Genomic DNA, 11,414 nt, shown 5'->3' with positions numbered 1-11,414 from the left:
GCAATTTCCACTTTTTTCAAATAATTTCTACGTTTTTGGTGCTCATTTCTGCTTCTTTCTGCCTAATTGGCCAAATGGTTTTTTTTTTTTTTTTTTTTTTTTCTAATTTCTTCAACTAATTGTTCTACTTTTTCAGCATTTCTTAGCTAATTTCAGCTGTTTTCAGACATTTTCCACTTGTTTTTGCTCATTTCTGGTTCTTTCAGCCTAATTAACTACTTTCTACTAATTACATCTTGTAATGCACCATTCAGCTTTTTTCTGCTAGTTTCAGATTTTTATGCTATTTCAGCTACCTTTTAGCTGACTGTGTGCTAAATCTAACCTTTTCAGCTAATTCCACATTTTTTTAGGTCATTTTGGCTCCTTCCACTTTCTTCTGGTAGTTTAAGTTTCTTTATGCATTTTCAGCTATTCTTTTGCTAATGTCTGCTTTTTTAGCTAATTTCCTAATGTTTTGCTAATTTCTGCTTATTTAAATATAATTCAGCAAATATGTGTTCTTTCTGCTTTCTTCTGCTAAGTTAGTCTTGTGCTTCCATTTCAGCTACATTTCAGCATGTTTTTAGCTATTTTCAGCTGTTTTTCAGCAAGTTCTTCAGCTATAAGCATTCACACTGCATTTTAGCAGGAAATGCAATGTCTCTGGTTACTTTTAGCTTTTAGCTACAGTTTTGCTACTTTTAGCCAAAGTTTTGCAACTTCCCGCTCAATTCAGCTTTAGATAACTTTTCGTTATGTTTACGTTTTAGGTGCCATTTTAGCTTCTTGATGATTTCCCCCCCTCGTACTTTTAACCTTTTGTTACTTTTAGTTTTTAGCTAGTTTTTCTTTTTAGGTTTTAGCTGGTATTACCATCTCGGTTTTTCAGCTTCATCAGAAAAGTCATTCAGCAGTCAGACTGATTGTTGCAGAAAATGCAGAGTTGCTGTTTGTTGTGCTGCCTGGTGGTCAGCAGGCTCACAGGGTACACTTCCCCTCTGAAGGTAACACAAAAGGCAAAAAAGTGTCCTCTTTGCTAATGTGATTGTTATTGTTTATGACACTTAATTCCCATCTGAGCTCAACTTGTTTTTGTGCTGCGAGCATCTGTGAAGGTGCAACGCTGGAGGATTATTTATATACACAAATTATTCTGAGCTAAAGTTTGTGGTTTAAGTCTGTTTTTCCCCTGTGGGGATGTGTAACACACTCACACATCATATCTGTCTGTCGATTAAAATAAAACAGGCTCATTTACATAGCTGCCACTTGTTTTTTTTTTTTATTACAATATTTTCTTTCATCCGTTGCGTTGCACTCTCTGGAGGGTTCCATTGACCTTGTTGCACCTTTTGTTTGGCTTTTCTACAAATGATCTTTTCTTACTGCCTGCGCATTCAAATGCACATGACAATAACAGCTAACACAGAGTTACAATCTCACAAACATCAAAAGACTTTAAAGGCGAACTCGGTCCGTTTTACACATCAAAGTGTGTCGGCAGGTTTTTCAGCCCCGAGACTGTGAAAGTTGATGAAGTTTCTTCTGCTTTCACAGGGAGCTGCAGGGTAGTGCACAGATTCAAGGTTAATAATTATTGTGAGCAAGTTGAAACGTTCAGCAAACACTCCTCATCTCTGCTTGATGCAGCATAGCTGCTCGCAATAAGATTATTAAAGAAACGCAGGTCACTAGTCCAGAAAGATGACAGCTCATTACTTACACTGTTGCAGTTAAGTGTGTTGTAAATCTTATCAGCTGTCTTGCACCATGCCATTAATTGCTTTAGGGAATTAAGAGGACACAGGCAGCGACCTAATCAAATGCATTGATTAAATGATCCTTGGTAATGATCAATCCAATAAAAGCACAAGTTTTGTCCGTTTTCTGCTCTGGACCACAGTTGTGTCAATCTGCCGTGAGTTATGAGACCATTTCCAAACAATTTCAAGCCCATCGTCCACCGAGGAGACATCTACCCTTAAATGAACATCCTGTTCCTCTTTCAAATTTACCTCTGCTGAGCTGAAACAAGTAGAGATGTTTACCCATAATGCACAGCAGTACATCAGCACAAACATCTCAAAGCTGTCGAGCACGGTGGTGGAGGGGTGATGGTTTGGGCCTTACTGTCACTGAGTCGTCCCGCCGCATTTCAAATACAGTCAAATGAGACCATCAAACATTTAAAGGGTTTATAACTGAGCAGTAAAAATGGTTTAAACTTATTCCTAAAGTTCTGCATCGGGTTGCTTTAAAGAACCATGTACGGTAACAAAAATGGGACCTTTTCCGTTTGAAGTTTATTTTTATCTATGTATTTGTACTCAAACCTGATGTAAAATACATTTTTGATTATATGTTGAGGAAGAAGCCTCGAAGAAGAAAGCCTGGAATATAATTAAATGGAGAGGAAAAGGTCTATGCTGCACATCTGCAAATAATTTACATTTTGAAGTGTGTAATATAAAAGCAAATCATTCTTTACTAATTAAATGCAGAAAAGAAGTAAATGTGTATTTCTACTTAAAGTTTTAGGGCATATTCTTACTTAGAGAAAACACAAACGTTAAAAAGGTAGAGTCTTTTTCAACTGATCCTCATCGATTACAGTTTATGGAGGCTCTTCTGTGAACTGACTGATTTGTTTTTGTTTAAATATCAAAAGTTGATAACGATCCCAATCTGTAGGATGTTTTTAAAAAAATGGATGTATTTAAAAGAGTTGTCTCCCATTTTGTGCACAAGCAAAATATAAAATGTAAATGTTATTTACAGTAAGTATTTGTACATTGTTTGAACCTGGAGTTTAACTTTTCACAATGCTGCTAATTCTTAACCCACATGTCAGACGGTTGTGTTTATCTTTAAATAAAAAAAAGCTGTCCTACTCATAAACACCGTTTTAAATAACACCCATGAGTATCTACGAACATTAAATCTTGAAAATATATTTTTAAAGTGTTGAGCTTCTCTGCCATCCAAACTTGCAATTAAAGGCTCTCTGTGCAAAGCATGAAACAAAAAACAATAATAATCATTTATTAAACAGTGCAGTTTGAGTTTACTCCAGTTATTTATGATGTGCAGAAATGTGGGTACGCACTCAGTGTAAACAAAGCACTTTTATCAACTCCGAGTATAAATACATTGTTGACCTATTTATTTCAGGCACTTTGAATGTTTCCAGATGTAAACAAGCACATGTGGTAATTGATTCAAACTTTGCTTTAAGAGACACGTTAATAATCGATATTAGAAAATGTTGCACAGAATCTGTTTTGTGATTTTTTTTTGACTGGTCCTCACGACTTTCCTTTAATGCTCTAGATCCTCAGTGGTCCGGGTTATGATTTTTAAACAAGCAAAAAAGACCCTAATGATCCTCAAGAGGGAGGAAAGGGGGAATGATTTGCATGTGAGTTTATCTTTGGAGCAATACGGTTAAAACTCTGAACTTTCAAGTTTCAATCAAGCTTAAAAATAGCTTTGAAGAACAAGAAAGTAAGTCCAGTTGTCATATTTTGTGTTTCCAGAGTATTTCCTTTCACCTTTAAGCTAAAAGTGATGTTTCAGCAGTAAATGTGCATTGATTAAATAGGATAAGAGCAACAAATGTGGATTTGGACAAATGGCAGACATTTGAACTCTGCAGTCTGGCCCGTGGCATTGATCTCCCACCTGTAGAAGAGTGAGCATCCTACCTGCAGCCAGCTGCATCCAGCCGCAGATCTTGTACACGGTTCCGGTGCTGCAGAAGAAGAAAAGCGCGAAGCAGCCGATGCAGGTGAGGACCAGCGCCATGGACATGGCGATGAAGACCGAGGCGGCCTTGAAGGCGCCGGAGGGGATGCTGCTGAACTCCGTGAAGCTGCCCTGGCAGGTCAGGTCCCGGGACAGCCCGTTGCCGATGCAGTAGTGGAACAGACCGAAGTAGCCCGCCTGCGGGGTGTCCATACCGTCCCCGATCCAGTAGGGCTGGATGAAGCAGACCACGTTGACGATGGCGAACAGGATGGTGAAGATGGCCCACAGGACGCCGATGGCCCGGGAGTTCCGCACGTAGTTGGTCTGGTAGATTTTGGCAGCTTCGGAGGCGGGGAGCATGGTGGTGGTCGTGCTGGGGGCCCCAGGGACCATATCCTCCCCCTGATCTGTGCGCTGCTGCGGGATCACACTAACATCTAGTATTCAGCAGAACTTCGGCTTTTGCTTCTTTTTAAAAAATATATATTTTTATTATTTTGGTCACAGATGAAGCCACAGCATCCTCCCGCATCCGTGGTCGCGCGGTTGTTTTGCGCACCGCTTTTCATTCATCCGAGTCTGCAGAAACGAAACGTGCGCTCTCGAGAAAAAACCAGCGCAGGGAATCCACATGCAGACGATTTATTCTCCATTTGTCCCTTTATATGTTCATCTCTTTTAAACGTCTCCACCTGGGTCGGGTTGTTCTTACAGTCCGCTCCCTCTCAGGGAGGTGTGTGTGACAGAGAGATCTCCCTGAACGGATCCGTCTGAGCAACAACCGCAGCTGAGATCCGACTGAATTACAGTTGGAGGATATCCGTGGATATGACGGGGCCAACCCACATCCCTTAATCCCAGTCTGACGTTTCCAGCCAGCAAGGCGCCAAATCTCAAACAGGCGGATTGACATGAGAATAATGACTCAATTTAACAAGCAGGTGTATTCATAAATTCTCTTGCCACGTGATTTATGATTAAAATAAAATACAACAGCCTCTGTTTCCCCACTTAATTTCTATATAGGTCTGCTTTTTCAGATTATTATCAAACTATATGATTTACTCTTTGCACAAGATAAGCCTACAGCATTATGACATTATCAAGCACAGCATTTTACTGAAAAATACTGGGGTTTTAACAACGTTTAAATATCATCTAACAGATTTTGCATGCTTTAAAATTAATATTTTACAATAAAAGTGCTATTTCCCTGCGTTATGCGCGAGTGGGCGTTTCATCTTCTGAACTACATTAACCAGAATTCAGAGCTCGTTTGTGATTGGCTGACTACAGAGTGACTGTTTCCGGACGCAAACGAGCGCGCGCGAGAAATTTCAGCAAAGACAAACCGACGTTTCCAGTTTTAAATGGCTTTTTCGTCGCGTTTGAAGTTTGTTACTCGATTAGTTTGAATTTAGAGCGCCTTACTCTTTTGTTTTTGTGTACAGAGTGAATAGTTTTTGACGCTTTCACTTTGTTTTAAATGAACATTGGTGTTCGTTGCTTTTAGCCTCGTGAAGGAAGGGAAGGGTCTGGCTGCTACTGCTCAGCTAAAGGTAGGGTTGAGCTAGCTCTGGCTGGACTGTTGTGAACTCTGCATAGTTTGAACCGAGTGGTTTATGGTTGTTGTAGGAAGAGCAGGATGACAGGACTGTTACAACAGCCAGGATACGAGGAGGAGAGGCTGCAGAGAGTCTCGGAGCTGCTGCCCTGCAGGGAAGTCCAGGCTGGGATGTTGCTGTCTCTCATGGGAGAGGTAATCTGATTTAGTTTATATGACAATAAATAGAAAGGTCATAGTTCATTACTACAGAATTCTGCTTTGTAGTTTTAAAAGAATTGGCCTTTGGTAGTGGTTTTCCACGGTTAATAATAAATGACCTGTTTTTAAAATGTGTACGGTTGGTGTAGACTTTGCTAAATATATATATATATTTATATAACGCATTTATAAACAACAAAATGCTTTATGAGCTGGTTAAAAACAAACAGAAAAAAATGGATAAAATGCACTAGCAAATGTTGCTCATTAAAACTAACAGGTATATTAGAATAGGCTACAAACAAACTAAAAAGAAAACAGCACAATGCAAAAAGTCTCATGGGACTGAAACTAAACTAGAATTAAAGCCGGTGTTAAAAAATGAGTTTTAATGAGCGATTTTAAAAGACAGACTCCGAAGTATTCTCTGTGCATATGGAAAATATTGACAGCACTTCACTTTTTTCACAGTTAATGTTACAGTCTTATTCCAAATTGTGCTAAATTAATCTATTTCCTCAAAATTCTGCACACAATACCCCATTATGACAATGTGAAAACAGATTATTTTGAGATTTTTGCTAATGTATCATAAAAAGAAAACCAAGAATTCACATTTAGCACATGGCCAACATCTCATAGGAGTGGCTTCAGGACCAGTCTGTGACTGTCCTGGAGTTGCCAAGCCAGAGTCCAGACTAGAATCTGATTGAACATCTCTGGAGATATCTGAAAATGGCTTTGAACAGATGTCCATCCAACCTGATGGAGCTTAAGTACTTCAAATAAGAATGGAGAAAAACTGCCTAAAGATAGGTGTGCTCAGCTTGTAGCATCATATTCAAACGGACTTGAGGCTGTAATTGCTGCCAAAGGTGGATCAATCAAGTATTACGCAAAGTCTGTGAATACTTACTAACCGTAAATGTGATTTCTTTGTTTTTTGTTTCTAATAAATTTGTAAAAATCAAATCTTTTTTCACATTGTCATAAAGTATTGTGTGTAAAATTTTGAGGAAATATATGAATTTAATACAATTTGAAATAAGGCTGTAACATAACAAAATGTAGATAAAGTGAAGCGCTGCGAATACTTTCTGGAGTCTAGGTGTTGCTGCTGCAAATCCCAGATCCCCTGAACATCAGACTGGGCGATCTCAGCGTTTTTGTGGGACTTTAAAGCTAAAACATTTCCGGAAAATAAATGGGAGCCTAAACATTTAAAAATCTTAAAATCGATTCTAAAACAAATATGGAACCAGTGTAAATCTGCTAAAACCCGAACGTGGTCATGCCTTCTAGTACTTGTTAAAAGACAAGCATCAGTCTTCTGGACTAACTGCAGGCAATGGAGGGATAATTGTTCAAGGCTAAAATATTAAATGGAATAGCTCAATCAGTGTAGTGAGGATGAAGGAGTCAAGAGTATTGAAATATTTTGGAGGATTGTAAAACTTTGTTTTGGCAATTTGGCATACCAGTAAAAACTGGTTTTACTAATTCTGGGCACTTGCTTCTTAAAGTTGAAGATGAGTACTGCCTAAGAGTTTTTTCAGCTATATATGCATGACTGATCTTAAATCTTCCTTATGTTTGTCTTTATTAAACATGATTTCATCTATTTAGTCTAAAGAGTATTTTTATTTGTGTTTTCCAGCCACAGCAGTACTGCTACCCTTCCATCTTTATGTTTGGTCATCGATCCTCAGGGAAGAGTCATGTGATAAATGTTTTGTTGAAGGAGCTGGAGGTGAGAAAGATGTTTTCCATCCATTAAATGAAGGTGTTTGCAAACACTGTTCTTGTTTGTGTGCTTGTTACAAAATCCAAAATAGGAAATACATTTAATGTGCTCTCTTGTTGAAAGAAAACGTTAATTTATTTCAAACAACAAAAAAATGAACAAGTTTGTGTCTGTGGTTTCATTTTGCCTCCCAGACTCTTTCCAGATTACTTAAACTTGTAAAAAAAAAAAAAAAAAAAAAAAAAGCCTCTTAATTATTAATCTATTTTTAAATCAGAGCACTGAGTCCTTTAAAAATATGATTTTTACAAGATTTCTTTCTTATTTGTGAGTTTATTTTCTCGTACTTTCTAAAATGATGCATATAATTAAAGGTTTCAATTTTAGAATAAAGTAACCTTATTAATAAGATATTTTTATGGATTAATAATGAAGATGAAGAATAAATAGTTTGAGCTTTTTTGTTTACTTTAGCCATAAAATGGGCCAGGCTTGTGTTCAGTTTGCAACGATGTCAGCGGACTGAGTCACAGTGATGATGGTATATTTACTCCCCTCACATCTGATCGTCTTTCACCATCTCTCCTCCTCTTCCTCTCTGCAGCTTCCTCACGCCACAGTCAGCTGTGTCGAGTGTGTTTCTGCCACATTGCTGTTTGACAAAGTGCTGCTGTCCTTCTTTGGCAGCGACGCTGCCTCTCTGCTCCCCCGCAGTCCCTCCTTGTCTGACTTTGTACGCATCTTCAGACAACATTCCTCCCAGTTTCCTGCCAAGCAGACGCGATACATCGTGAGTTCTCTACTTTTAAGCCCAAGTAAAGACGTCATTCCTCCCATTTCCATGGTGCATCCAGTTGTTTATGCTTTGTTTCTTTTTGTTTGAGTGATAATGTAATTAGTTGTGAGGCAAATGCTAAACAAAGCTCCAGATGTTCTACCCTGAAGAAATGAAATGGTAATTTTTTTCCCCCCTCTTTGCCAGAACTGGTGTGAATTCAATCTAGTGTTTTGGCTGAAAGTGTTTGCTCATATATCACATTGTCACTCCCTATAACACTCATTCACAGCTTCTTCTTTAGTGAGTATAAATACTACAGAGGGAAACATGCCATATGTGTGTTTTTCAGATAATGGAAAAGGCTGAACTTCTGAGAGACGCTGAGGCCAACCTCCTCCCTGCTCTCCTTCGTCTTCAGGAACTGGTGAGAAAGTGCCGCATGTTGTTCTTGGGACTTTTATTAGATAAGGCGCTTTGTTGTTCCACTGTGTAGATGATGAAGGGAAAAGGAAAAGCTTCATGTGTAAGAAGTGTCCTTGAGCTGAGTGTAAAGAGCTCTTTCATAACGCTGTTAAAAAAGAAAAATGCCAAACGCTCACTGCATTTTAATTAAAGACTCGAATGATAGCTTTCTTTTATTTCCGTACAAGCTGAGAATGTGTCTCTTTAATGTGCGTCAGAGCTGCCCCCTGCTATGTTGAAGCCATAATAAAGCTGGAGGTATACTACCGTATGGAGGATGATGTTAAAAAGAAGAGTTTTGTGTATTAAATGCACATAGTTTTTGCATTAAAACAATTCTAGGGCAAAGAGAAAACGTTTGATGCTGACATTTACATGGTTAACGCAGCTAATCTTCACTAAATCATTTTGTCTGTTTCCTCTTTTTACAATCATTTCAAGATTTTGTTGATCATATATCAACAGTACAAGCTTCAATAAAGGGACCGCTGGTTAAATGAAGCTAATATTGAGCAGTGTTATTTATTCCTGCAACAACGAAGTAAATAAAACATTTAATCTTCATTGATTTGGAGTGTGCCCCATTTCTAGTATTTAGTTTTTTTATGTAATTTTGAGACTGCATACTTTATTTATAATAACAGTAGAAACATTTATTCAAACTAAAGCCTCACTTGGTTTTATTGGTTTTTATTTACTTTATGTTGTAATGATTTGATTAGACTCAAACTAATGCCTGTTCTAATGAAGCCGTTTTAAAGTGCCTTTGACAGATTTGGTTGTTTGGGCTTGATGGTGCACAAAGTTGTTTTTTTTTTCAAACAGAATATAAAATGAGCCACTTTCTTCTGTGAAGCTGTGATTTTTGTGAATTTCTTCCTGCACACAGCACAGCCTCATTTCTGTTTTCTCTTTTTGTTAGTGAGCATCACGGTGAGGTTTCTGACTTGCTGACAGTTTTTCTTTATTTTTGGCAGCTTTGTGACTTTGTCAGCAAACTTAAAAAAAAAAGTAAAGTAGCAGCAAGATGCACAAACTGCACTTTGAGAATAGAAAACAAGCACTGGTCTTTGCTTAGTTTACTTCTGCAAAGGTGGTGCAAATGATAGATAGATATAGATGTATATAGATAATGTATAGATATAGAGACAGATGGATATAGAGTAATATATATGTATATAGATAATGTATAGATATAGAGACAGATATATATATATATATATATATATAGATATATATATATATATATATATATATATATATATATTCGTAACCTGAAACTTCATGATGCATTCAGATGTAAATTAAGAACTTACTTAGAAATTTGTACTTACAATATTAGTGTTTTTACAGTGAACTGTTTGTCTTTATAAGAATAAATGTATATCATTTATTTTTCTTTCAGTAATACAATACATCAAAGCAGTGTTTAAATTGAGGGATTATTCTTTAATATAAACTGAATAAGGAGAGATGGTTGCAGCCATGGACACGACCTCTCGCTGAAGTTCAAGATGACATATTTGACACTCTGTCTATGTTTTCTTCAGGTGGAGGACAACGTTACTGTCATACTTCTCAGTGAAATTGTTTGGGACACGTTCAGACCAAACACCGGCTGTTTTGAACCACTCCTGCTCTATTTCCCTGACTACAGTAAAGGTATTATCATCCTTGCACAACACCGCATAATGCACGCTTTGCTGCGTGTGGTGTCAGATTTGTACCTGTACATTTATTCTAGCACCTTCAACGACAACTGTAGAGCGAGTTTTCTTCACGGAGCAACACTGTATAAATTCAGCACTTATTCTGAAGTAACTGGGAGAATCTACATTACTGCTACAACACTTATTTCTTCCACTTTTCAATTTGTCTGTTTGCAGGTGAGCTGCAGCAGATTTTGTCCAAGGACAGACATCCTTCATATTCAGCTGAGTTTTACTACTCCTACATCAACATCCTGCTGGGGGTCTTTTACTCCGTCTGTCGGGACCTCAGAGAGCTGCGACACCTGGTCAGAAACACAATACTGTTCTAAGTCACTGCAGCCTTGATGTTGATTTATTGTATCAGTAATTTATTGTTTTGTCCAACCAGGCTGCTCTCAACTTTCCCAAGTTTTGTGAGCCTGTAGAAGCAGGAAAAGGTACAGAATGAATATGAATACACATAAAATACAAAAGAAGTACAAACGAGCTGAGTGTTTTAATAATAGTTTTACTTTACCTTCTTGTAGGAATGCACAATATTGGATTTTTGGCTTACAGTGAGGAAAATAAGTATTTGAACACCCTGCGACTTTGCAAGTTCTCCCACTTCGAAATCATAGAGGGGTCTGAAATTTTCATCTTAGTCCACTGTGAGAGACCTGGACGTGTGCTGATTTAAGCAGGGGAACCTTCCGTGCCATGCATGATTTTAAACTATGACGTCTTAGTGTATTACCCACAGTAACCTTGGAAACAGTGGTGCCAGCTCTCTTCAGGTCATTGAGCAGCTCCTCCCGTGTAGTTCTGGGCTGATTCCTCACTTTTCTTAGGATCATCGATACGCCACGAGGTGAGATCTTTCATGGAGCTCCAGTCCGAGGGAGATCAACAGTCATGTTTAGCTTCTACCATTTTCTAATAATTGCTCCAACAGTTGATCTTTTTTCACCAAACTTCTTGACAATTGCTCCGTAGCCCTTTCCAGCCTTGTGGAGGTCTACAATTTTGTCTCTGGTGTCTTTGGACAGCTCTTTGGTCTTAGCCATGTTAGTAGTTGGAGTCTTACTGATTGTGTGGGGTGGACAGGTGTCTTTATGCAGCTAACCACCTCAAACAGGTGCTTCTAATTTAGAATAATCAGTGGAGTGGAGGTGGAGCTTATTAGAGGCGGACTAACAGGTCTTTGAGGGCCAGAACTGTTGCTGATTGGCAAGTGTTCAAATA

The 11,414-nt window shown here is 38.2% G+C and overlaps 2 protein-coding genes across 2 annotated transcripts in view; one reads left to right on the top strand and one right to left on the bottom strand.

The window, feature by feature from the left end:
- The window catches only part of lhfpl3 (LHFPL tetraspan subfamily member 3), a 43,324-nt gene extending 39,202 nt beyond the window's left edge, over nt 1-4,122 (bottom strand). The window contains exon 1 of the mRNA XM_037695842.1: nt 3,687-4,122. Within this exon, the coding sequence (XP_037551770.1) occupies nt 3,687-4,122 (436 nt within the window). The remainder of the gene's footprint in view (nt 1-3,686) is intronic.
- Nucleotides 4,123-5,058: 936 nt separating this feature from the next.
- The window catches only part of orc5 (origin recognition complex, subunit 5), a 12,418-nt gene continuing 6,062 nt past the window's right edge, over nt 5,059-11,414 (top strand). Inside the window, exons 1-8 of the mRNA XM_037695841.1 lie at nt 5,059-5,288; nt 5,365-5,488; nt 7,152-7,244; nt 7,843-8,028; nt 8,366-8,440; nt 10,029-10,140; nt 10,365-10,495; nt 10,579-10,627. Coding sequence (XP_037551769.1) covers nt 5,375-5,488; nt 7,152-7,244; nt 7,843-8,028; nt 8,366-8,440; nt 10,029-10,140; nt 10,365-10,495; nt 10,579-10,627 — 760 coding nt within the window. The 5' untranslated portion in view covers nt 5,059-5,288; nt 5,365-5,374. The remainder of the gene's footprint in view (nt 5,289-5,364; nt 5,489-7,151; nt 7,245-7,842; nt 8,029-8,365; nt 8,441-10,028; nt 10,141-10,364; nt 10,496-10,578; nt 10,628-11,414) is intronic.

The sequence above is a fragment of the Nematolebias whitei genome, chromosome 22 (assembly GCF_014905685.2).
Source record: "Nematolebias whitei isolate Nwh7 chromosome 22, NemWhi1, whole genome shotgun sequence".
NCBI lineage: Eukaryota > Metazoa > Chordata > Actinopteri > Cyprinodontiformes > Rivulidae > Nematolebias > Nematolebias whitei.
This window is presented reverse-complemented; position numbering and strand designations above follow the sequence as displayed.